The 25,666-nt window shown below is 39.9% G+C and overlaps 2 protein-coding genes across 3 annotated transcripts in view; one reads left to right on the top strand and one right to left on the bottom strand.

Annotated features, from left to right (window-relative positions):
* LOC117760040 (uncharacterized protein C1orf146 homolog) overlaps positions 1 to 25,666 on the top strand; it is a 36,152-nt gene that overhangs the window by 3,613 nt on the left and 6,873 nt on the right. Inside the window, exons 2-5 of one of the 2 annotated variants that reach the window (XM_034582738.1) lie at positions 1,510 to 1,603; positions 3,099 to 3,270; positions 3,431 to 3,509; positions 3,621 to 3,919. In XM_034582738.1, coding sequence (XP_034438629.1) covers positions 1,510 to 1,603; positions 3,099 to 3,270; positions 3,431 to 3,509; positions 3,621 to 3,728 — 453 coding nt within the window. In that variant the 3' untranslated portion in view covers positions 3,729 to 3,919. Of the gene's footprint in view, positions 1 to 1,509; positions 1,604 to 3,098; positions 3,271 to 3,430; positions 3,510 to 3,620; positions 3,920 to 25,666 lie in introns of those variants that run through there. The other variant, XM_034582739.1, reaches the window with a different exon arrangement.
* On the bottom strand, positions 3,923 to 13,285 carry LOC117760035 (glomulin-like). The gene is made up of 18 exons (XM_034582733.1): positions 13,042 to 13,285; positions 12,321 to 12,446; positions 10,658 to 10,768; positions 10,462 to 10,570; positions 9,323 to 9,572; positions 8,861 to 8,951; positions 8,609 to 8,775; positions 8,449 to 8,502; positions 8,327 to 8,357; positions 8,157 to 8,246; positions 7,181 to 7,222; positions 7,016 to 7,089; positions 6,502 to 6,586; positions 6,262 to 6,371; positions 5,107 to 5,170; positions 4,872 to 5,007; positions 4,121 to 4,215; positions 3,923 to 4,039 (listed from the first exon to the last, which is right to left on the bottom strand). The coding sequence occupies exons 1-18, from the start codon at positions 13,081 to 13,083 to the stop codon at positions 3,944 to 3,946; spliced, it is 1,773 nt and encodes a 590-aa protein (XP_034438624.1). The 5' UTR covers positions 13,084 to 13,285; the 3' UTR covers positions 3,923 to 3,943.

The raw sequence follows: 25,666 nt of genomic DNA, 5'->3' as shown, positions 1-25,666 counted from the left end.
AAGTACAACTGACTTAGTATTTGTAATAAAACCCCTAACACACCTTGAAATTGTCTCACAATAAATGAACCAAGATTTTGTAAACAATAATATTAATAATTAGAAGTTGTAATGTAAATTAAAGCCCTCAAAAAGCCAATTCATTCGCCTGAAAAAAAAAAAAAAAAATTATATATTGTGATACTGTAATATTGGTACATAGCTGGGACAAGAATCCCCTACCGTATTAATGAAGTCTAACCTGATGTTATCTTTTGTTATCTTGTTTTGTCTTACTATATTCAAATAAAGAATTAATTGATATGGTGTCTCTGTGCCCCTATCTACCAATAATAATACTAAAAATAAATAAATAATTAAAGCCCTCAAAAAGCCAATTCATTTGCCTGAAAAAGAAAACAAAATATTATTATTATTATAATAATAAATAAAAATAAAATAATAATTAATAAAAAAATATTATTATTATAATAATAATTGGCCCGAGCACATGCTTTGGTGAGATGTTTGTTGACGGCTCAGCATCAAAGGATTCATGGTCCATGTATGTCCGAGATACAGAACCTCGTGTTTTGATGGTGTGTAATCAAACCTTGACGCCGCGCCACGCGCCACGGTCACACCGTGTGACGAAAAATCGATCTTTGAGGTATTTTTTATCTCCATCTTGTTTAGATGACACTCATCTCAATTTGAAGTTGATCTGATGAAAGCCCTGGGACAAGTTCGTCAAAGTAAAAATGTGCAAAATGGCCACTAAATGCAAAATGGCGGGCTTCCTGTTGCTTTTTTCAAAGTGCACCTCCAGACTTTTTTGTTTGTCTGGTCATGATACACCTGTGTATCGATTTTTGTGAAGATCGGTCAATGTGAACGCGTTCCAGGGGGCGCGGGGGGCGCTGTTGAGCCATTTTGCCACGCCCATTTAAAATTACTCCAGAATACATACATTTTTACCACTTTCTAATTTTCTGCAAACTTTGGTAAGAATTTGAGCATGTTAAAGCCCTCAAAAAGCCAATTAATTTGCCTGAAAAAAAGAAAAAAAGAATAATCCTTACAATTTCAATAGGGCCTCCCACTGTCTCCAACTGTTCGGTGCTCGGGCCCTAAATATGCTACAAATAAAGCTACTGTAAAGAAAAAAGTTGAGGATCAGACTGCAATAGGTTTATACTCTTCAGTTTAAGAACATCTATTATTAATGCACATCATTCGCATGGATAGTGCTGAAGTTCACTGATATAGGATCTCCCAGTGTTTCCATTGTATGGGTTGAGTACGTCTTTAGAATATATATGAAGGGACCCCAGATGTTACGACATCAGTGACATCACACAGCGACGGCTTGCTCCTGATAGTGTCTATGCCTTTTTTTCTAAAAGCAGAGTAGTAGATCATTCAGAAATTCATTTACCTATACTCTGCCTACCTACCTTTTTCCTTGCCAAATTTGGAAGTGAATTTAATTTTTTTTTTTTTATGTGTGCATTTGTTTGTTTTTACCAGAACCATGATACAGTCAGGATGCTGATGGCACAACAGCACCGAATCAGATCATCGGATAGCGTTGAGCCTGGAGCCTTTATTTTTCCTCTGTCAGGTAAATCTGCTGAGTTTATAACCTCTGTAGATCAGTGGTCATCAACCTCTTCAAGCCCAACATCACTTTTGACAATATCTAACAATGATATCCTGCATCTGGTGAATCACGTGTGATACTACGTGTGCGCTGTGCAGTGAAGTCACGTTTCGTGTTCGTGCGAGCCACTTACTTGAAACGTAAGCTGAGAGGTGGCATTTTGACATACAAGCCTCATTTCCACCAAACAAACGCCTTAAATCTGCAGTGTAGGAGCATTTTGGTTATCTAAAATATGAACAGAGCATCACTGAAGAAGATGGATATCCAATCTGTAAAAACATGTGCCAAAGGTTCCAACACATCAAACATGTTGCAACATCTTCGAGATCCTCATCCATCCCTGTATGCCCAAATCAAGGTAGAAAATGTAAGTAGCTAATGTACGCTGGCCCCAAAACTCCACCAGAGGAGTTCACAGCGAGAGGAGAAATCCTTGTTTACTTTCGGTTTCTGACCAGCTCCAAAGGAGCAGCTGACATGCTGGCACACAAACTCCCCCATCTCTCTCTCTCTCTCTCTCTCTCTGTTCCTATTAACCAATATCAATTATTTTTAAATAGCCAAACGTTGCACTATAAAAATTAACTGAATATAGTTGATTATGCTAATAAATATTTTTGTTCATTAGCTATATTAGAAATGTTCTAAAATCATTAAGTCTGCTATAGGTGTCTCTCTCTCTCTCTCTGACATGGATTAAGCTAATTATCTTTTTTAATTCACTTTTACCCTAAAGTTACCTCTGATTCTGCTGCTCAACCAACCGTTGAAGAGTCCTTTGCCAAGTCCATGAAATATGCTCCCTCTTCAAAACAAGCCAGAGAGCTGAACCATGCTGCAGCATATTTCATCTCATTTTATCCCCTCAGAGGTCAAGACTGAGCACAGAGAATCTGAACATGCTCACATTTCCGCATATTAACATAGACTGAAAAGACATGGATTGGAATTTGCAGTCTTGATGCAGAAAAAGAGGTCCTGCCGCCTGTGACTTATTTGATTCAAAAGAAAGATACAGTGAATGCAAAAATTTATACTTTTAGAAAGTTCAATATAAAAGGGTAGGCTTAGCTGTTTTATTTTCGTGAAAATGGTGAAACCATTATATTTCCTCTGACAATAATTGTGACACCAAAATCTCATATCGTGACATCCCTAGCTGTGAACCACAATGTTTATCTGTCTATGTCACAAATGTACGTATTTCCAACACTTCCCGAATCCGTTTCAAAGTAAAAGCACTCCAGTGTTTCACTTTCTGAATCCATTCATTTGTTCTAACAGGGCTTTGATTGCAATCGCAAGACTGGAAGATCAAAGTCTTCATACCGTAATGCTTTTGGACCCTTACCTGAACCTATAGACACACAGACCACACATTTCCCTTATAAGTTGTCATGGATGTTGTGGAAAATCTAAGCCTCCAAGTAAACAAACAATAACATGTTTCTAGGTACTGCGTTTCTGTTGGTGGATCCCCAAGACCTACCAGAGCAATTTGAGGAGTCAGGAGTCATTGAGAAGATAAAAAAGTTTACGCAAGTACACCGCAACAGCTTTCTACTTCTATACGCGCCCTTTACTGGGAAAAAGGAACTGGAGATCTTGTCAGAGATTCAGTGCAGGTAGATAAATGTAAATGTACAAATTTTGTGGCGGTGTAGCCCACTTGTTTTGCTTGATTGACAGTAATGTAATAAGGCTTGTGGTCACATAGCCAATGCAATTCTAAGATATTTACTATGTATAATTTGTCCAGTCATACAATGTCTTTTTCTCTTTCAGATTCTTTGGCAGCAATCTCAGGATTCTGCCCGTCAGAAACAATGCTGAGGTCGTTGAAGGAATGTTGACAATCGCCAAGGTAAATATTAAGGCAGGAAACCGAAGTTATTTGGTAAAGCTAAACGATAAATTAGACATGCTTTTGTGCCATTGTGATACTTGATGTAATTTGGAGCTTATTTGTCTGCAGGCCACCAGTAAGCCCCATGTAGACAACATCTGTGAACGCATGTCTCTGGCTCAGACTCACATCATCGACAGCAGTCCTGTGTGGCAGATGCTTAGAGACAAACTCTGAAGCTCAGCAGGTGATTCAGTGTGTTCTCACAAACCCTGGTGTTGTTTTATTCTAACCACTACAAAATGTATATCATAACAAATGCAAAAGTAAAAACTGTGTTTTTACACTTTTGGAATGAAATACATCACACTTTATTGAATGCATGTCTTAAACTGTTAACAAAAATAAATGAAAACAGAGTTAAGAAAATAACCCAGTGATCTCATCTTGGTTTAGTTTGGAATCTTTAGCTTTTCCTCTGCGATCTCTTCAATGCGGAAAATAAGACTCTCCATCAGGTCAAAGGTCACCAAAGCGCTCTGCAACACCTGTGACACATGAGAACAGTCAGCTTGTCTGCAGAGGCCAGAATCAAAAAGGATAATTGACAGGACAGAATGTTTCTGTACCTGATGCTGGACCTGGGGGGACATATTGGACACATCCTGATGTTTCACTGTGATGCGTTTGACTATTGTGCTGGATCTGGCAGTTTCTCTGGCTTCTGGAGGAGGACAAAAGAAAGAGTTCACCATATAAAAAAAAGTTCATAGTGGTTCCACATCATCAGCAACTTGTGCAGGGTTGCATCAGTTTTGTTTTGTCACAGATTAGCAGAGTGGTTCTCAACCCTTTTGAGTCGCGACCCATCATTATCAGTCCAGTGCAGGCATGTTTTTAGCCATGTGAATGCAATATGTCAGGAACACCTGAATGTTAGTAATGCATTTAGATAATGATGCTTTGCTTATGACAGTCTTTTGTGTTCCTGTCACTCACTATATTCAGCTCAGCAGACAGGTTGGGTCGCTGGTGGCACAGCACAGTGAGCACTGAGCACATAATGCAGCTCCCATCTCATCAGATTTGGAATCTGAGATGTGTTTCTCAGCACCTTAGTCTGTCACACCAATATTCCTAAGCTTATGATTAGATTTTGCTCAGCAAAAGTAAATAAATATATATATATATATATATATATATATATATTTATTTTCTAAACTGTGCAATTACATTTTATTTGAGCATTTTGTATGACATTCTTACACGCTCACTATCTCTGTATGTTTATAGACCAAAAAACATTTTGATTTATTATAGTGCAATAAATCCAAACTCTTCCACACGTTGAGAATGACTGGATTAACAGATAATGCCTACCTTTTACTTTTAGCTTTTGATCCTCCCTCAGTGTCTTAAGTTGAGCAGAATAATATGCTCTCGACATGCTGATACACACACGCAGCATTTTCAGGTATTCATCTTTGATTCTGAGCAGCTCCTCCCACACATCTGTCTGAGGGAAAAGGAGCAGATCAGTAGATCATCAGCTCTCTGTGTTAACCAGGTGGGCTTGGCAGAAGAGTCGGGTAAGCTTTGAATGACACTGACTTACATTGCCCCACAGTTCTTTGTCTTTGATGAGGAGAAAGCGTAGAAGATTTAAACTTTCCATTATCCTGGACAACAAATGCAAGATATTGTTTAATGGCTCAGTCTGAATAAAATGTCCCAGTTTTCACATTTACAGACAAAACCTAATTTTGACAAAGTTGAATTTGGACTGCAAGTAAGAGGGCTGTAGCTGAATAAGGATCCAGATCATTTAGTTTTACATCTAAATGTGCTGTAATTTAGCTCCTTCATTTAAACTGTAGATACATTTTTATATTTTTAACAAACATCATCCTGTGATGCATCTGGGCACATGATCGGAGATGTTTCCAGGGGCGTGTCAGGTCTTTCAACATTAGACACCCTCACCCAGGCAATCCAGCTGGGGTTGTTGTAGATAGGTCAAAGCATTAAGCAGATGTATATATCTACAGTTGTACATATATATATATATATATATATAGTTTGTGATTTTTACCAAATTAAAGCCACTGTGTGTGTGATTTGAAAAGTTTAGACTGTCACTGAGGGATTTCGCCCAGACTGCATCGCCTCCAGTCTGGTAAGAATTTGTGAGGTAACATATTTGTCATCTCGTGTCGACTCAAAGTTAGAAATGCCTGTCTCTGTGAGTTAAAGCCACACTTTGTAACATTTATTGAGCAACAGCGCCCTCTGCAGCCACATGTGGTGATTAATTCAGTCTGTGTCCGAGTGATTAAGCGTTTTTCACGTAGAGCGTGTTGAGTGGAACTCTGACTGAACCACTGACTGAAGTGACTCCCTCACTGAACTGAAACACAACTGAATGGTGGACATTACCCATGATCCTCGGCTTCCTGAACCAGAAGACCTGCTGCTGTAACTAATCCACCTAACTCTGTATAGATTTATCTTCATATTTTAAAACATTTCCTGGCTGAATATTGGATATAAATGCTGGTTCTTAACTAATCTACAGTTCAGCATTACTGTTGAACTTGATGAACATGATGATTTAATCTCACAAAAGTTACATAGGTTGAGGTTTGGGAATGAAAGAGGAAACATTCTCCCTATTCTAGGTTACTGGACCATCAATATAGTTTTGAAGCTGCTAAAGTAAAAAAAGTTGCCCAGTTTTGATTTAAAATCACATTGTTCATGTTATTATTACCTGTCCATACTGTGGAGCAGATCTGTCTCAGCACCTTGTGGCAAACACAGCACCAGTCCCAACAGTGAGAGAAACTCCTCTCCCAGGAACCATTTATTGCTGTTACCAGGCTGGAGAACAGATGTTATAGATTAAACAGATACAATTTCATCAGATAAACAGTGACAGAGACTGAGGTTAAACGTAAAGAAGAGATTTTATGAAAAATAATAATGTGACTCTTGTCATCTTTAACCTCACCGCCATGGAAACTTCCACTTGAGTCTTGATGTTCTTCACTACGTAACTCTCTACTCCTGCATGGTTGCCTGTTTTTAACATACACCTGTAAAACAAAACATGATTGAAAAGATATGATAAAGCCACAACAAATACTAAGAGAATATGCATTGATAATGAAAGATCCACTGAAATCAGCAGTTTCAGAAACCAACAACCATGCAACAGTTAAAGTCACTGCGATCCCCTTTTCACTCCATTCTGATGTCCGATATGAATATGAACTTAAGCTCCTAAACCTAACTACATTATTTTACACATTACACTCCTGCCACATGATTGGCTGATTGTATAGGTTTTCCTTAGTTGTATAAATGTATAAAAATCACGTGGGTAGAGGCACTAAATCTGATGTTCCAAATATGTCTTGTATTCACATTAACCTTTTCTCAAAAAGCCTGAAGCAGAAAAAAAATGTACAATGGTTTAACTTGAATTTCAGTCATAGCTTTTTTTTACCTTTGCGACTTCTCACCTGAAAAACTTGTGCTTTGCCTCAGGATCCATTTTATTGATGAAGAGCTGTAGAACCTGTAGTCCTGATGTTCTCTGGAGAAGCAGTGATCCCAAAAAAAAAAAAGACACAGTATCACAGATGTGGAATAGCAATTAGTGTCTTAAAGGTTATTTGTATACTCACCAAATGTTGCAGTGGGCAGTCAGTGAGTAGCTGCCGCAGGTTCTGTGAATTACAAAGCACAGCAGGTCACTGATTGGTCAGAAGATTTCAAATGTTCATCGCTCTTTTGGTTCTATTGACTGGTCTATAGGGCACAATGATATTTTGTTGAGAGTAATTACAGTTGTAGTATCACGTATTCCCAAATGAATATTTTCTCGACTAAATATCCAGATATATTGGTTTTCATCTGAAAAAAATGTTTTGGGGTTTAGTTAAACTTGAATAGCATTTATTAAACATTTTATGGGTACATGCCATGTTAATTGTTTTAGTTTTGTCTACTGGTCATTTATAAGATGTGTTCAGACTCCTAACAGCGACATAGAACAAATTACATAATAATATATTTTTCAAAGCCAAAGAAATCCAGTCTCCATGGAAAAAGAAGTTGACTAGTCAGCACATAATGTAGATGAGCACTTGGGCTACCCACACTAGGTTTCCATAAAGATCAAGGAGAACAAGGTAAACATAAGTATTGTGTCCTCACATTCCTTAGTAATTGTGTTTTTTGATCTGCATTCAAAAATTAAGTGATATTAGTTTTGGATACGTGTTCTGCTGTCCAAAAACATTTGAGGACATCATTATTACCTTTCCTCCTCTGTCGGAAATGAGATATTTCTGAGTGTGTAAAATTTGGTGCTGATCCAAATAAAAATCCAGACCATATGAACGAGGTTTGTGTTATGCACATAAGCAGTCTGACGTTGTATTGTTTTGCATTTTAAAACTGTAATGAGTGCTTACTCATTGTGGGAACTGTGAGTTCTTTCTATAATGGTGTAAGGTTTCAACTTACTAAGTACAGTGCCTTGAGATAATGTATTTAATGATTTGACACCATATAAATAAATCTGTATTGAACTGAATTAATCATATTTCTGAAAGCCTTCTGTAATCGTGTAAGGCTGATGTGATGTGCTCATCTCACCTGTAGTGCACTGTAGAAGCTCTTCAGCTCCAGTAGACTCACTGCAAGGCCGTTGTCCTGCACGCTCTGCAAGCTTTTTGTATACAGTGCCTGATTGATAACACAAAAAAGTCAGGTTTCATAATAATCTCACCTTTAGCAAAGATATAGTTTTATTGATGGTCAATTACCAGGCCTTTAAGCAAGTGGGATTCTTTTTTGCTGTCAAAGAAGCAAGATGTTAGAAAACTAATCAGTTTAAAACAACAACCACGACCCCCCCCCCCCCCCATATGCGATATTGAGGGCGTACCTGCTGAGAAGTTGACTGATGTATTCCACGTTGCACCGAAGAATAAACACGGGACTGGAAAAGGGGAAAAGTGCTGTTTTAACTGTTTGTCGAGCACATTTACAAGGGACACTGTCACCTATGCATCATCAGTGTGACACATTAAAGCCTGTTGTCACACCTGTAAACTGCTGGAAAGCTGTCTATGTTGATGCGCTGGACAAACAGCAGATAAGCCAGACAGGCTCTCGCTTCGTTAAACTGACTGTAGTCCGCCAGGGGGCTTTTCTTCGGAGAGTTGAAGAACAGGAGCTCAGAGAGGGACACTTGGATCACAGGTAGTGTGGCCTGTGGAATTGAAACTGGTCTGTAAATGTGACATTGCTTCTTTATGGATTTAAAAAAGAAGAAGAAGAGAAGATATTTCTGTTACCATTATCTCTATTGCAAAGAGCCACAGTGACGATTTCCTGTCTCGGTTTAGTTCGGCCTCCAGCAAAGGATCTCGCAAACTCCTCAGGTAGCTGCAAAGAAAAACTGATGATCACCTATTTTTAAACCCATGTGTTAATAATTCTTCACTTTCCGTGCTAACAGTGTAAATACTACACTTAAAAGTATTGTTAATGCTAAATATTAATTGTTATCAACTGAAATATCCTAAAAACTATCAGTCTAACAGAGGTTTAAGAATAGAATATAAAGTTATTTATCTTTAGCTTTAAGAGACAGGGAATTTTGATTTCAGGAAAAATTTAAGGAAGTACTGCAATGTATAAATTCACTTAATTCACTCTTACCAAGATAAAACATCTAGAAACAATTTAATTTCAAACTCTGATGTGCAGACTTCTGGTTGGTCTGTGTCAAACCATAACCAAAAACAGATACGTACAACTTGAGAAGCTCAGTCCTCAGCTCCTCATCCTCAGCAGTGCCAACACAGTCTCCATCTTTCCTCTTCACCTCCTCAACAAACGACTTTGTGAACTCAGCCAGTGCGGAGCAGCAGCGACACAGTCCGAACTCATCAGCCTCCTCCTGCTGCTGGGTGTAAGGCACCGGCAGCCGGGAAAGCTGCCTCTGCAGGGCAGACAGAACCAGGCCCACGCAGGCTGCCTTTCTGGCATCCAGCCGCAGCAACACTACATTTAACATTCATGTACAACAGGGGGAGCCAAATACCATGTTATTAAAACAACAAAATGATCATGCTAGAAAGTGCTTCCTCTCCATGATTGACAATGGCTATTATAATAGTTTGTCAGTGGCTGATCTAGGGAGTTTTTCTGGATCAGGGGCCGTAAAGGGCCACAATTTACACAGAGGCGCCAATTATATGTCCAACATCCATTCACACTTCCTGATTCAGTGAGGTGCATTCAAGTCATTCCTTGTTTACTGTTAGCTCTATAGTTTTGAGCAAAGCCTCACATTTTGAATATATCATGAAAAATGTTCTTTGTTCAAGCTTAGAAAATAGACATTTTAAACAAACTGTTATATGTATTGTTACTAAGTGCCTAGTAAATAAATTTGTCAAAGACTACTGACAGGACAGGGGCACTTGAGAGGCCTATCAGATTTTAGCTGGGGCCAGTGCCCCCCCTTGGCCCGCCCCTGTATTTCTTACACCTAATATGTAGAGAAATTGGAGTATAAATAAGTTATATCACAGAATGTAGAATATTTTGTAAATGGAATGTCTCCAGTAAGATTATAGCACTTTACATAATTCATTATGAGAGTCATCTCCAATTACATATCCAATCATTAGACTTTACCCTGTCAGTCATTACGGTTACTTGAAAGCTCCATATATTGTACAAGCATATATCATCAGCATGGTGCTCTCTGTAACCAGATTTATATTTGACTTTGTAAATTATGATAATTTGCAAAACTCATAATGTTGTAAAACATAATCTATTATGAAGACTTAGCAGCTCTTGATACCTTATGCATGTGCTTTGAAACAGTATATGATAAAGGTTTAATACATTGTATTTCAGCACACACACACAGTTGTGTCACCTGTTTGAATATATGGAACTAGAACCATGATGGTCTCAGAAATGGCGCCAGGATGAATGTCCTCAATCAGTCCAAGCAAACTCTGCAGGAGCTCGTCTGTCCTGCAAGTCTAAACAACAAACAGTCAAACATTTAACCTGATGGAAAGGATTCTAGGAAGCATGCGTCACTGTGTAGATTAATAGTTCCTACCTACCCTGGTCAGATGAGTGATGGCAGCCTGGCAGTGATAGAGACCCTTCTCTTTTTTAACTACTTCATTTACCAGAGGTTCCAAGAGAACACAACCCATAGACTTCACAATCTCCTGAGAGCAAGAGAAACACAAACACAAACCCCATCAGGTAAAAACAGAGCACCTGCTGCTGTGGATCTTCTGGGCCCTTCCTTTCAATTTGCATACGTCACTATATTAAATAAGGTGCATGCAAAAGCAACTGCAGTGTTATACTTGCTCTGCTACCAAGTCCTCCGGCTTAAAGTGTGATTTCAAAGACAGGCAAAAAATGATTGTGGGTGGCGGGGGGGGGGGGGGGCAAGTTCAAGCATCTACAAGATGGTAGAGATGCTTTCAAATCCACGTCTCAGGATTCACACCATGTTTATGAACCAAGTTTACTGCCTATGTAAAACCATGTTTTGCTGCTAGTGTAATTTGGTGACACTGATTAATACCAAATGATATTATTCAAAGGAAACTATTGTTAAATTCCATGGAAATTGTGAAAATAAAAGCATTGCTTAATCACAGCTGGCTTCAATACCACACTACACTAATAATAATAAGTAAATCATGACTGCGGTGCTCATTACCTCTACCAAGGAGGTGATGTCTTGGCCCCTATATGTCAATTTGTCTGTTGCATATTTTGTTTGTCAGCAGTAAACACTACTGAGTGGATTTCCACAAAACTTGGTGGAAGGATCGGACACAGATCCGGACATAGGGGATGATCCAGGAATTTCTCTTTATTTCTTTAACATTGCAAGATGGATTACCCAGGGAATAAATCATTGATCTTGATGAAAAAAATTCAGGGGATGGAAATTTATGAGTGTGAACAATTTGTTGCAGCTTGACTGAATGTAAGAGGACTGTTGGGTCTTGGTAGAGGTTTGTGCTCTCGCTGGGGGGAAAACAGCTGGGTGAGCTGTTTTTTACAAGACACCCTTCTGATGCAAAATGGCTCAGGCTTTAAAAAAGGTGTTAATAAAGGCTATCAAAAGTTTCTTAATTTTTTCTACAGAATTGTAATCTCATAAGTACTTGTTAATGAAAATTGTGTCGCTCTACATTTCCTCCATCTCGCTCCCCGTCTCATTTTATTCCTGACGTCCATGTCATATGCCAAAGATTTCTCATTTGATAATCAATCGTTTGAACCCCATGAGACTGTTTTAGCCTGAGAAGGAGGACGGAGTAAGATATTTCTTAAAGTACAGTACGCAGAGCTGCATGAAGCGTGGAGATATAGGACAACCATGGGCACTTAGAGAAATGCTGTATCGAAGAGGGTTATCAGTGGAGCGAGAAATCTGACTGAATATCTGCTTGTTTTCTCCGCACACCTCCGGGTCAAGAGGCCAGCCAGCACAGAGGAGCAGGCTGCATGTTAATGTTGAGCCTAGCTGGGCAGCAGGGGAAGAGGCTGCTGCTGTTCACTTCAGTAGACACGTGGCCGCTGGAGCTCAGGAGGCAGCAGTGTGCCTGTGTTCGTGCTTTTAGTCCGGTTTGACAGATTAACACTATCAATCCACGATCACTTCATATCTGCAGAGTGTGACTGCTGCTTGTTTGGATGGATGATGATGATGGAGCAGATTTCTGTCAGTGTTTGTGTGCGTTGGAGGAGAAATACCTGGTTCTTCTCATCCTGAATGCATTTCAGTAGCTGTGCACAGTCGCCCCCGGTGACACACGCACATCCCAAATTCTTGAACCGCTGGAAGTCGTCTGGCTTCAAATCTTTCTCTGGAGTATCTCTCTAAAGACAGGAAGTGAGAATTATAAAATATATTCTGATAAACAGTTGATTTTTTTTTCACATGTGTTTCTGCCCCTTTTTAATCTTGATCACATGAATTTCTTTATCTACAAGACTCATCCCGAAATAGATTATAGAGAAAGAGAGTGAGAGAGAGAGAAGGGAATGGATGGATGGTTGGATGTATGGATGGAGAGAGAGAGAGGGATGGATAGAGAAAAAGAAAAGGGAGAGAGAGGGGGGGAAGGTACTTTAATGATCCTGGAGGGAATTAATACAAACCGTTTAAGCAATATCAGTTTTAGAATTGAAATTACTCAAACTGTCAAAAGCTGTTTACTTCATGTAAAGTTGGAGGTAGACCTGTCCACTATCATGATATTTTGATATGTTACTGCAGGCTGTGAGGAGGATGCATGCCGACTCACAGATACTCCAGTTCTAGGCCAGTTTGATGGGAATCTATCCAGGTATGTTGTGTAAATAATTCAGTGCACACTTCAGAATGTCTCAGCCCACAGCATCATCATGATGGGTGATCGTGAGTATATGATTACCTCAGTTGTATCACAGTTGTAGAATATTGCCGACTTACCCATGTCTGGATCATGTCATTCACCTGGTCTTCATTCATCATCAGTGCGTCCTCGGTCCTCACAGGCAATCCTATTATCAGTATGTCTTTGTTTTCAGCACGCCACAATAGAAGCAGTGGCAGGTAGAAGAGTCTGTGTCAGCAGCGGTATCAAAATGACCTAATGAAGTGAAGCTTTGCTACTGCAGTCTCCAGGGAAAGAGAGACACTGAGTCTGTGAGGAACACCGACATAAACCTCTTATCTGCCTTTGTGCTCGATGCGTAATAGGATTAAACCAGAGCACTGATGTGTGGTCGCACAAGACGTGGACGTGTCTGGAAGCTTCTGCTTGCAATAACACTCCCAGCCCTGTGAAATAACTAGTGCAGAGGGGGTCACGCTTTGGAGGGACTCAAAGTATATTACACCAGAACTCCTTTAGTAAATAGTTTTGTGGTCAACTTTGTGTTTACCTAACTGCATCAATCAATCAGTTTTATTCGATACAGCCCATATTCACCAATTGCCTCACAGGGTTGAACAGTCTGTACAAGGTGTAACATCCTCTGCCCTTACACTCTGTCATACAGTTTTATATTGTGCTAATATCTGGAACGTTGATGAAAATTATATTCATTTATTATTTTAATCATCTTCTGTATTAAAATTACATTGCAGGCGCCTGCATCAAAGGAAAATACAGGTTTCTTTAATGTTTCTTAAATCATTTCATTTTACATGACTGCTAATGATTCTTCACATCATGCTGAGGTGTTATTATACTGTAGTTAAGTTTGAGTGCAAACATCCCAGACCAATCATAAAGACAGAATTAGATGTTCTCTTCTTTAACCAAACCTCTAAAGTTAAGAAGCTTTTTGCAGAAAACTAGTAGAAGGGGGTCTCTGGCTTTGTGACCATGGTGTTGTTGCATGTCTCCTGTATAAAGCCATATGAGCATATTTAAGGGGGTTCTCACAAGATGGCCGTTGCTGTGGACTAACATAATCAGCCTTTTTATTTTTTTTGTCACTTTCTTTAACATTGCAAGATTTAGCATTTGGCATTTTTCAACATTTCCGTTGATTTCTCAAAGGAATAATTTATAGGTCTTGCTAGAAAAAATCTGGCATGTTTAGGGGACTGATATTTCAGTTTGTGTGTGTGCACTTAAAAAATGGATCTAATGAATCTAAATATGGTTTCATGAGGGGACTGTTGGGCCTTGGCGGAGGTATGCACTTCTAGACTCTGAAGCAACTCTAAGTCAATGAGGTGTCTTTGAGTGGAAAATTACAAATCACTAGCACCACACAATACAACCTCCTTAATGACCGTAAAGGTGAATTTTAATTGGACACATTGTTTTAGACTATATACAAGTGTACCGCAGATGGTGCTCTTTGATAATTATATGATTTGGTCCACAAGTAGTATAACTGATTCTCACTAAACAAGTAAAACAACTGCTGTGTTCCTTTGAATTAACCCGAGCAGCACTGCTCTGAGCCTCATTGTGTTCTGACAGTATGTCACATGAACACATCTACCTGTGACGTGTAGCTCGGTGCTCCAGACTTCTGTCTAATTAAATGGTAAAGCCTGTCGTACAGAAGGGCACATGGATTAGAAATGCTTTTCCATGATTGTTTAATGACAACGTATTGCTCCTGTGTGTCAACACAAAGGCTTCAAAGTCATCTCTTTCCCCTCCAGCGGTCACATGCACGTGTCATATAATAGAAACACAATCAGTGACTTCCTGCTGCAGCCAGACAGCTTCAGTTAAAGGAGCAGCTCAAGTCCTGATTTGAGATGAATAGGGAGGGAAGCGTGTTTGAACGGTCGGATTTAGCCGACATCTGCCGCTCAGGTTTGCTCTGTGTATTGCCGTGTGATGAAAGCCTCAGACAAAAGCCTCAAAGCAAATACAGTAGACAGACTGCGTCTCACTCCATGTTTGTCCCTGATTCTGTTAATTGCAGGCTGGTGAGGTTTAGTTTTGACAGTTGTTCCCAGGTGAAGAAAAGACCAAAGCAAACAACATCTTGGATCACGATTGATGTGTTATCATGATGCTGTTTATGTCTTCTTCGTACAGCAGGTCATCTAATACATTATGTAAATGAACCCGAAATTAATTATTTTCTTTGGAATGGAATTCCTTCTCTTTTTGTAACAGTGGGTTCAAAACAGAAAATGGTTCATCTTTACATTTAAATAATCACTTCTCTGTATCAGCTCCTTGATTAGTTGATTTTTATTTTTCATTACATAGAATACAAATGACCAGATGAGTGATGACTTTCAACTCCAGAGGGCGCTATTTATCTAGAGGACCATATCAATAAAGATAGAATGTAAAAGATAAGTCAAAAATATTGTATCAATAATATCTATCAAATGTATTCAACACATGTGAAAACTATTGATTGATATTTTGAATAACCCAAAAATAAAGTTCACATACACTGTTACTTATTTAGTTTAAAATTCAGAAAATGTACTAGATCAGGACTGTTGTTTGTGTGTGTGCGTGTGCGTGCGTGCGTGTGTGTGCGTGCGTGCGTGTGTGTGTGCGTGTGTGTGTGAGTGTGTGTGTGTGTGTGTGTGTGTGTGTGTGGTGTTACCAGATTTGTTTGACAGTGACCACGCGGCTAAATAAACAGATTCATCAGATTCTGATTCCATTATTGCTAAATCTTGATAAATGCAAGTTTTTGTTATGTAGACAATAATATAACTATATATATATATATATAAATAAATTAAGGATAGGCCTATATATTTGCTTTTCGAAATGTAGTGTAGTATTAATATAAAGTCAAAATAAATGAAAGTGAAGTCTAAAAAAACCTACACATTGTGCCTTCCACTGCATGTTTTTAAGAATGCAGAGAAAAGCAGGTTACTTTGTGTGAAATGATATTTGAATTTGATATTTACAGTTTTGTCTGAACCTTCTCTCAGGTTTAATTTGGTCCAATCATTGATTGTCACATAACAGTAGCACATAGTGATGTATATTGCTGCCTGTATCATCGTGTCAGGAGAGGCAATGTTCCAGTGTGAAATCTGACCCAGTCTGAAGCTTTACTTTACACCTGCAGTTTATTTTAGATTGACAAGTACATTTATTTGAAAGCTTTGACGTAAGTATCTGTCGCGGTGGATGAACACGCTGAGCAGTCCTCAGGTCAGGTGAAGATACTGCATGACTGTCAGGGCATGTGGGGAGCGGTCGGCAGTGTTCAGAGGCATATCTCGGGCCACCGATATCACATATCCATTTATTTTTAATTTGCAGGGCTTCAACAACACATATGTGTAACAAGGTGAGCAGAGGTTGGACTTGTATAAGCTCCAGGATGGTGAAAGAAATGCAGCAGATTAGTTATTAACCTCCACAAAGAGGTTTTGTTTTTGTTTGTGTTTCTTTTTCTTTTTTTGTGTTTGTATTTTAGTTTGCAGGATTACGCAAAGACTATTTAACCAATTTCTATGACATTTTGTGATGGCGTGGGGCATGACCCATCGAAGATTCATTATTTTTCACTTTCTTTAACATTGTCAGATCAGGAATTTTTCAACATTATATTGAATAATACATAGATCCATATGAAAGAACTCAGACATGTTTAGGAGACTGGTATTTATGAGTGTGTGTAATTTGGTGCGGATCCAAATATACATCCAGGTTGAATAAATGTGGTTTCATAAGGGAACTGTTGGGCATTAGTGGAGCTATGAACGTGCTGAGTGCCATTCCAGTTTCTGTATGAAATTGTAAAGTATGTTTTACATGTTGATGAGGCCTGATAGAGCACAAGGTAACGTGCCGTCAGTTTACTCTTTGGTTAAAACAAAATCAGGAGTGAAGCATATATGATTTCAGTCATGCAGCAGATAGTGCAGTATTTATGGAGCAGTCTAGTATACAAAGAGGCAGCACTCCTATGAGGGCGAAATAAAGCCTCTCCATTTTCCCTTCCTATCCCATATTTCCTCTGGGCCCTCTTAGAGAGCAAGAGGTTCGAAGTGAACTATTTATGCGGCATCCCCCGGAGGCCTCCACAGACGGCTGCAAGCTCTCGCGTCTGCTGCTGTGCTTGTCAAGAAAAACTGCCATGTTTAGGGCCTCTCCCACGGGCCTCGCTGCAGCTACACTCCTGCTACCTGAGACGGTCAGATGAATTCTGATTTTAAAATATTTGTTTATGCCCTGCAGATTTGCTTTTTTTTGAGATTGCTGCTTCACAATTTGATCCAGAGGATCTCAAGTGAATTTAAATGGTGTATGGTCTTACATCTGAAGGGTCTGTTCACCTAAATCACACAAAAAAGAAGAAATGGAGATAGTGACTTGTATCTATGTGTAAAAATATAGGTATGAAGCTGTCTAGAGAGGAATTGGCTTGTTTCATATTCCAGAAGCTCATCACCTAACGTCTTCAGTCTACAGACACTTTTTGTTGGCTGCATGTTCTGTATAAATCCTTATTTCTTTATATTTCAGTGTAGATACTGTTCCAGTCTCTATCATCTTCCTTTTTCAAGCAATACATTTTGAGTACTGTGTAAATACTGCATCTGATAGCCCGTCTCTTAATTTGAGTCTCTTTGCAGCAAGTGTTCAGTCTTCTATGGAAAAAAAGACAATCAGTTGTTCTATATAAAATACAGAAGTTATTCAGGATAATCCACAGATATGTGGACGGTGTTTATCAGGACTCTTCCACCCGTTGTGGATTTTGAGTTGTCAGGGAAAACCACTTAGGAACAAATCCTTAGGAAAGACAAAACCAACAAACCAGACTTTCTGACTGCCCCTGTCTGTGGCACTGAGACCCCAACATATTCAATCTCACTGAAGAAGTACATCTTAAAAAACGGATAGTTTTACTTTCAAAGAGGGCTCCAGTCATTTCCTGAAACAGCACGACACTGTGATTTCAGCAACGTGACTCATGTAGGTTTAAGAACAAGAAGAACAACATGTATTAACAGCAGCAGAGAAACCAGGAGGTGGTTGGGGTGGCTGGCGGGTGTACCACATGTTGGTTAAGGGCTGTGATCATGTAAACGGAACTTCTTTCTGAAGTTATACTGTGAAAATACTGTTACCCTGTTAAAAAGTGTTTTACTCGTTTGGGCAACATTAGAGATCTTTGCCACAGAGGAATAACATCACCTCTTTTTAGTATTTGATCGAGTCACATAGTTTTTCATTGGATTTGCTGACAATAAGAAATGAGCCACATTCTTCAGAAATGTTGTTCCCTTCTCCTCCTTACTGTCAGGGTGGCAGCTAAAATCTCAGAGACAGAAAAAAGTACATAAAACTAAATGTTTTGTACGGTTAAACTCTAAATGTGAGTTTTCCAGTCCAGGTATGCGTCCTTGTGATGTGAAGGTCAGCTCAAATTATTTTTCCTGTGTAGTGTACCTTAAGTGTAGAATCCAGCCGGAGAATATACTGTATGTATGGGGAAAGAAAGAAACATAGACCCCAGTGAACTGACAGCTAATGGAGACGGTGGTCTCACAAGGGAGAGTCCTGACCTTGGCCCCCTTTTGTAAAAGCTTTGCCCCTGAAGCAAACAATTGCAGGGGGGGGGGTGGGCTGAGTGTGTGTGAGTGTGTTTGAAGAACATTTGTTTGTCGCTCTGGTAAAAGCTGTTGTGGTAGTGTAGTCCAGTCTTTCAACATGGCGTGAAGCTGCATTATCTACCAGTGTACTGAGAGGTGAAAGCTCCCAATGCGAGACAAAGGCCCAGGACGCACACCTCCGTCTTTCCTGAGCCGAGGCGTCTGTCTGGTATCGGGCGCCGCTGAGGGAACTGCATCAACAAATCCATACTGCCGGGACCGTACAGACTTCATCGCCTGCTCAGCCTTTTGTAAACCGGCATTTTGATGACAATTCCCAGTGTCGAGTTGTTCCCAATCAATACACACAGAGCGGACGCCTTAATAGACACAGATAACTGCTGCTTGGCTGCTGTAACTCTGGGCTGTGGAGACTGACACCCTGTCTGACTCTGATCAATAAGTGGCGCGTGGCTCGGCCCTGCCCACTCTGCTATCACACACGGGGCCTGGTCCCCCCCCGGCAGCGGGGTAAAACTGCCCAGCAACTCCCATGGGTGGATGAATCGGAGATGTTACATGTGAACTGGCTGTCAAAACGATTTTGTCATCTCCCCTTCTCTCCGGTGTTTAAAGATGCTGACACACTGTGTTTGGGGTACCAATGTCTTGTTGGAAGTGATGGAGGCTTTTAGCCTTTTTTTTTGTTCCTCCCTTTATCTGTTTAAATGTTCACTCGGGTGTTAGAATTCCTATTTCACCTGCCACAGATGTCTCCTGGCACTTTCTGCCCACTCACGCCTGCTTTCAGGTCATCTGTTCTAGACCTTTAATTGAATTCACAGAACTTTGTCCAGAATCTTTTCTTTCACGACCAGTTATGAAGGTCAAAGATTTGTTTTTACTCTTTATTATTCATAGATTTGATGACTTCATCTATTGCCGTACTAATATCCTGATAAACAACTAATCAAAGATTCTTTTATGTTTATCCCAGAGGCTGTTAGGTGATAATATTAGACAGGTCTGAGTAAAGACACAGTGAGTGATGAAGGGCAGATCAGATTCAGCTTGGGGTCATTAATGTTTCAGAGGATGCCAGAGGGAGAATGGGAGAGTCACTGCTCTGCCTGGATCAACTTCCTTTGACTGTGGCTTTGTCATTTTGGATCAATCCCACCATGTACGCAGCCCTACTGTGAAGTGGCCTATCTTTAATAGAGTGGTTGGCAACACACTGGCACATGATAAGGAAAATAGAGCCATCTTTCATTACCTCCACCAGGAAGGTGGGTTTTTTTTGTCTGCATTTGTTTGTTTGAACCTGAAGAAGAAACCAAAACATTTAGGATTTTTTTTTTTCTCACTTTCTTTAATATTGTGAGATAGTCTGTTTTGCCAAATTTTCACAATTATTTCTCAGGGAATAATTTATGGATGCTGATTAAAAAAATCTGAGAGGGGACTGATATTTATGAGTGTGTGAAATGTGGTGCTGATCCAAATAAAAATCTGGATCAAGGGGATTTAAATGTGGTTTCATAAGCGGCCTTGGTTAAGGTATTCTAGTTTCTGTAATGAAAATGGAAAGTGTGTGTTTTTGCATGTTGTTGAGGTCTGATAAAACACAAGGTAAAGTAACATTAGTTTGCTCTTTAATTGAAAGGAAAGACTGTCTTAAAGCATATGTCATTTCAGTCATGCAGCAGATAGTGCAGTATCGATAGTTTACAAACAGGATGCAGCACTCTATGACAGCGAGATAAGACCCATCTAGTGATTTTAAATGTGGTTTCATAAGGGGAATTGGGCCTTGGTAGATTTATGCACTATACTGATTATCATTTTAGTTTGGAAATAAAAACCTCTGATGTCTGGATAAAAGCACTATTAAAAACCCCCGTTTCACCTGCAGGAGTTTCCAACAAAGACAGTTTATTAATATAAGGATTATTTCCCCTCCACCTTTCTTGGTTTTCCTCTGCCATGGCCCAGCGCAGACCTCTGGGGCTGTGGAAGTACTTACCATCCTGCTCGCCTATGCTGCGATCCCCACAATGGCTCCACTCTGCTTTGATCCTGCTGCAGTCTGACACATGACCACACAGACCCCTGAATGGGCATTAGTGCAGGCTTCAGCAAACGCAACATCTGTGCCTCCCAGCACTGCCACTGCTCAAATCATTCATTAAATCAGAACACAAAAAGTAACTTTACTTGAATGCCTCAGCATAAATATTTGATCGTGGCTGAGAATAAATCTTTGTCATTTTCGTACTCCTTCCTCCGGCTGACGGCTCCTCTTATAGACCCTCCTCTGCTTGCTGTTCAGATACAGGCCCCTGCTTGGCTTGGTCATTTGTGAAATGGATCTTATGAATTTTTTAGAAAGATTCACAGCTGCAATCAGGCTTCACAGTATCACAGAGTAACATCCTGTGCTGCCAGTCAGATGCTGTTTGCATAGATAATAAGACGTGAAAGAGGTTTTGTGTGTTGATTTGACAGAGGCACTAAACTTCCCTGTGTTACAACATCTTACAACTTAATTAACATGTTCGCTACGCAGCACTGGCTTGTACTGTACATGGCATGTTAATGTATTCATGCAGTCTCTATAACAGTGAACGTTTTGTGTACTTTGTTTGAGCACATTGAATCAAAGTAGATTTCGAATGGCCGTTTGACACTGGGGAACAGAAACAGTAAAAACAAATCTCTACAAATTGAGTTCAATCAAGTCAAATACAAGACATGTTTGCATAATTAGTTCCCTGTTCCAAGTCCGCATATTTAGATGCACCTTTGGTTACAGTCTTCAATCTGTGTGGATAGATCTCTACTTATCTGCTCTGCATGTCTGGACCCTGCTGAAGATCTCTCACGCTACATTAGGGATCGTGATTGAACAAAATCGTCAAAAATCTAGTCGCAATTAACGTATTGGAATGAGATCTGAACTCTAAATGTTGTCTTTAAGCTGTTTCTGTGTCATTTTTTAGCATGACCTGCTCTATATACATTAACATTTCTTAAGGTTTCAATTTGTTATTGACCAGTTTAACTGCACTCCCAAGGTCACCTTTTTGCCAAGTGGCTTGATTGTTTGCAGTGTGGTGGGAGGTGATCCCTCCAGGTGCGTGTATATCTACACACAGGTATGTGACTTTATGTTAAAGGGGTTTAATACTTACTGTAAACACTGCAAACACATATTATCTGTATTATCTTTTGTCCTGATTTAAAGTTTAGATAATCTCTATAAACTGATTCTGCATGTAAATATGCAGAATCTGTAGGAACAAGATTTTAGGGCCGGACTTCTTCTGGTTTTTGTTTCTAGTTTGACCAATCACGTTTGGGCAGGCTTTGGTTGCCTGCAGGTAAGCAGCGCGTGTGGAGAGCAAAGGAGGTAGAACACTTTGACAGAAATGCATCGGCTGTTGGCTTTTTAATTTATCGGCATTCATCTGTTAATAGAGATTAGCCAAATTGTCGTCTGGACCTAAAACACCCACAGAAAGTATCACTGATTGTGTTTTGTGTGGAGAAAAGTTCAACTCGTATGAAAAAAGCAACTAGTCTGACTTTAAACAGTGTATGGTGAATAGAAGATGGAGTCTTGGCCTGGATATCCACTGTCTACACCAGAAGTCACAAAATATTGGTCATTGCTGCTAGAGGCTAATTTATCATCGGATAATATAAATGGACTCTCAGATTGTCATTTATATGACTTTCTAGAATTCTGGTTTCACTTTTTTGTTCATCATGACCTCAAATCAAATTTTACTAACCTTTGTCATGGGGTGTGTGTTTGTATATATATATATATATATATATATAATGTTTTGTCTGCCCTTGTTACATGACTGTTTATTTAAATACTGTTTGCTACAGACACATTTTCATCAGCACAAAACACAGTATTGAGGTTCAATCTGCAGCCTAAAGAGAATTTTGCTACACAGTTATATTATATTCATATTAACTGGGTAGCATGCAAGGATTTGTGCATGAATCTCACAGTTTTACACTCTGCACATCATCTCATCACAAATTCTCAGCCATGTAAAGCCTTTTATGAGGGAACAAGAATATCAGCTGCACACTAAAAGGCTGCCAGGCTCTCTTTCTTGTCACTTGATTTCCTTTTCATGTGTTGTCTTTCCCCTGAAGAGAAGAGAATTGTCTGTTATCGAGCCTTTTAACCAGGCTGGATCCTTTTAATGTCACCTTCAGGATTCATATGCTATTAGACGTGACTTCCGGAACAAGGCCAACGAGGCCAGCAGCAGAGGCAGTAAAAGGACTGAACACAGGTTCTTTTTGGCCGGTACAGAATATAAATATCACATGTGTAAAACCAGCCAGAGAGCAGGGGAGCGTGACCCACACACGCGTTCTTACTGAGCGACGGCAGAGCAGCCTTTTTGTTTGACTGACAGCTCACATCCAAATTGTCTAGTGATATGTAATGCTAAATGAACCGGAAAAACATGTCTTTAAAAGAGTGGACAGCCTCACCCGCCCCTCTCTTTCATCAAACCTGTGAGTCCCCCCCACCTCCCCCGGACTCATGCTGTTCAGGGCCCCAGACCCACAGAACAGAGCCCGGCTAATGGAAAGCTTTCAAGGCAGAATGCCCACCATTTTCTGCTGTCACCAGTGTGTGTGTGTGGGGGGGCTCATGGCTATTCTCATGGCTGTAGAATAACACACATATGCACAAACACCTTGGGACATTCCATTATAAACAAGCCTGAAAACTGAAAACAAAAACACTGTCACTGTCCACGCCTCCTCCCCACACGCACGCGCGCACACATACACGGGCACACATACACACACACGCACACGGGCACGCACACACACACACACACACACACACACACACCTGCATTGATTTGCATGAATGTGTCATAAAAAAAACTTGCACAAAAACGTTATTTCTTCATTATTAAATTATAAATTAACATCAAACTCATCTTAGCAAAAGTCATGAAGAATTTTACAGCAGCATAAAGCCAAGGCAGACAACCACAAAAATGAAATACAAAACAGGACAATGTAAGCACAGAACGTGGTGGACAAAAATAAAAATGATTAAGATTATCCAAATGATCTAAAGTCATTATGAATACTATATGAATACAAATATAGACATAATAAGTGTGACTGAGGAAGTGCATTGCACAGTGATGCAGCTAGGTGCTGCTGCCTGGACATGAAACGCTTTGAAGGTTTAAAGGCATCAGATTTTTAAATCTTTTTTTGAAACTAAAACTCAGTAGAGCACATATCAAGGAACAACAGTCAATCACTCAAGCCGCATCACATTTCTCAAACTCATAGATATCAGTCCCCTAAATGTGCCAGATCTTTTTCCATCAAGATCCATTAATTATTGCCTGGGGAAATGGTGACAATGTTGAACACCTTTTCTATCTCACAATATCCAAGTGATCCAAATCTCCACCAAAATGTTATGAGCTCTCTCCTGACTCTTACTGCATTCCTCCACCAAGTTTTGTGGGAATATGTCTCGTTGTTTTTGCTTACAAACAAATAAGCAACCAACCAAATGCAGCTGAGTTCAGTGTTATCTGTGCAAAGCTTTTTGAGTGAGGAGGGCGATGACATCAGCGTATTAAGGTCAGTGGGCTTTATTGGAAGTTAACTGTCATAGCATCCGTGTTAAATGAGATGCAAAAATTGAACAGCACCAAAATTGACCCTGGTATGATTTTCTATACGTCTGTAATATTAACTATTATCTAAACCTCTGAATCCTGTCTAGATAAAGGGTCTATGGTTTGGATTCATGGTTGGCCTCAGAGCTTTCCCAGCATGCATCCTGCTCGAGTCAGGGTACACCCTACACCCCGGACACTGCTGCTTCGACACCAACACATACTAAAAGCTGAGCTCACTTTTAGACACTTAAACTTCAACTGCTTTATTAATGGTGTAAAAAAAAATCTCTAAAGCAAACATATGAGCACCCTCGCCCTGTTTCACACTGGTAAAGTTTCCACGGGATGTAAAGGGATTCGTGGGGGAAGCGTTGGGGAACGGCTGCGTAGTTCCGGGAGGAAGGTTGCCGGCTCTCCCCACACAAGTCAGCCACCTCGCTGGTGTCTCTTGTTATTATTTTTTCCCCCTTCATTCTGCTGCCTTTTCTTCGCAGCGCCATGAATAATTTGTGTCTACGCCTTGTTGCTCGATGACAGCTGTGCAGTTGGTTTTGCAGCCTGTTTTTCAGATCAGGTGAATAATGAATAAGCCGTAGCAACAAAAGAGCTGTGGCCTATATGAGCCGTGCCTCTCGTCGGCTGGCTGGCGTGTCGACCGCAGGGGAGGGGACAGGTGAGCAGGAAAGTCTCTCTCATGCAGAAAGTTTCCAAGAGCAGATAAAGAATAGTTTCGTTTCATTTGCGTAAATCTTTCGCAGAGTTACTTATCATCATTTCCTGTATGGACCATATGAATCAGTGCTTTTTCTCTGAAGCTCGCTGCTAGAAATCCTGTATCTTTTTCAGGTTATCTGTTTTCTGACTCGCCAAACCTGTGTGGAATCTGCTGAATAGGCCGTGAGAGCAAGTACCACATTATTATTACACTATACACAGCATGTCAGCTCAGCCTCGGGGCAATAATCCTATTTGTTTTCTCTTCATATGCTCCCCTGTCAGCTTTGTCATGAGTAGGCCAACATAATAATCTGATCATTCATCAGATGATGCTGATTCCTCGGTATTGCTGCGTGGGAACAAATCTAGCCTTTTTCTATTTAATCTGTGAGGTTTTGCGTGTGATGCTGTAATCACAAAATTAAATCAGAGGTCTGGTTTCAAAAGCTGTTGCCGCCCTGTTTTACCACTTCGTGACAATTTGAAGTCTTATATCAAGAGTTTCGTTTCTTTGCATTGGAAGAGATACCCAAGAAAAGGTTACGCAGAGGTTTTGTAAATGGTCTGTATTTATTTAGACCTTTCCTAGTCTTGATTACCAGTCAAAGCACTTTACAGTACAGTTTTTGTCATTCACCCAC

The sequence above is a fragment of the Hippoglossus hippoglossus genome, chromosome 4, assembly GCF_009819705.1.
Source record: "Hippoglossus hippoglossus isolate fHipHip1 chromosome 4, fHipHip1.pri, whole genome shotgun sequence".
NCBI classification, from domain to species: domain Eukaryota; kingdom Metazoa; phylum Chordata; class Actinopteri; order Pleuronectiformes; family Pleuronectidae; genus Hippoglossus; species Hippoglossus hippoglossus.
Note: the sequence above shows the minus strand (reverse complement) of the source record. Positions and strands in the feature narration are given on the sequence as shown.

Coding starts and splice junctions, on each gene's coding strand:
- LOC117760035 (XM_034582733.1), bottom strand. CDS start 13,083: ATGATGAATGAAGACCAGGTGAATGACATGATCCAGACATGG. Junction 6,372..6,501: donor AAGTGGAAGTTTCCATGGCG/GTGAGGTTAAAG, acceptor TCTGTTCTCCAG/CCTGGTAACAGCAATAAATG. Junction 5,171..6,261: donor CTGCTCCACAGTATGGACAG/GTAATAATAACA, acceptor TTTGTTGTCCAG/GATAATGGAAAGTTTAAATC.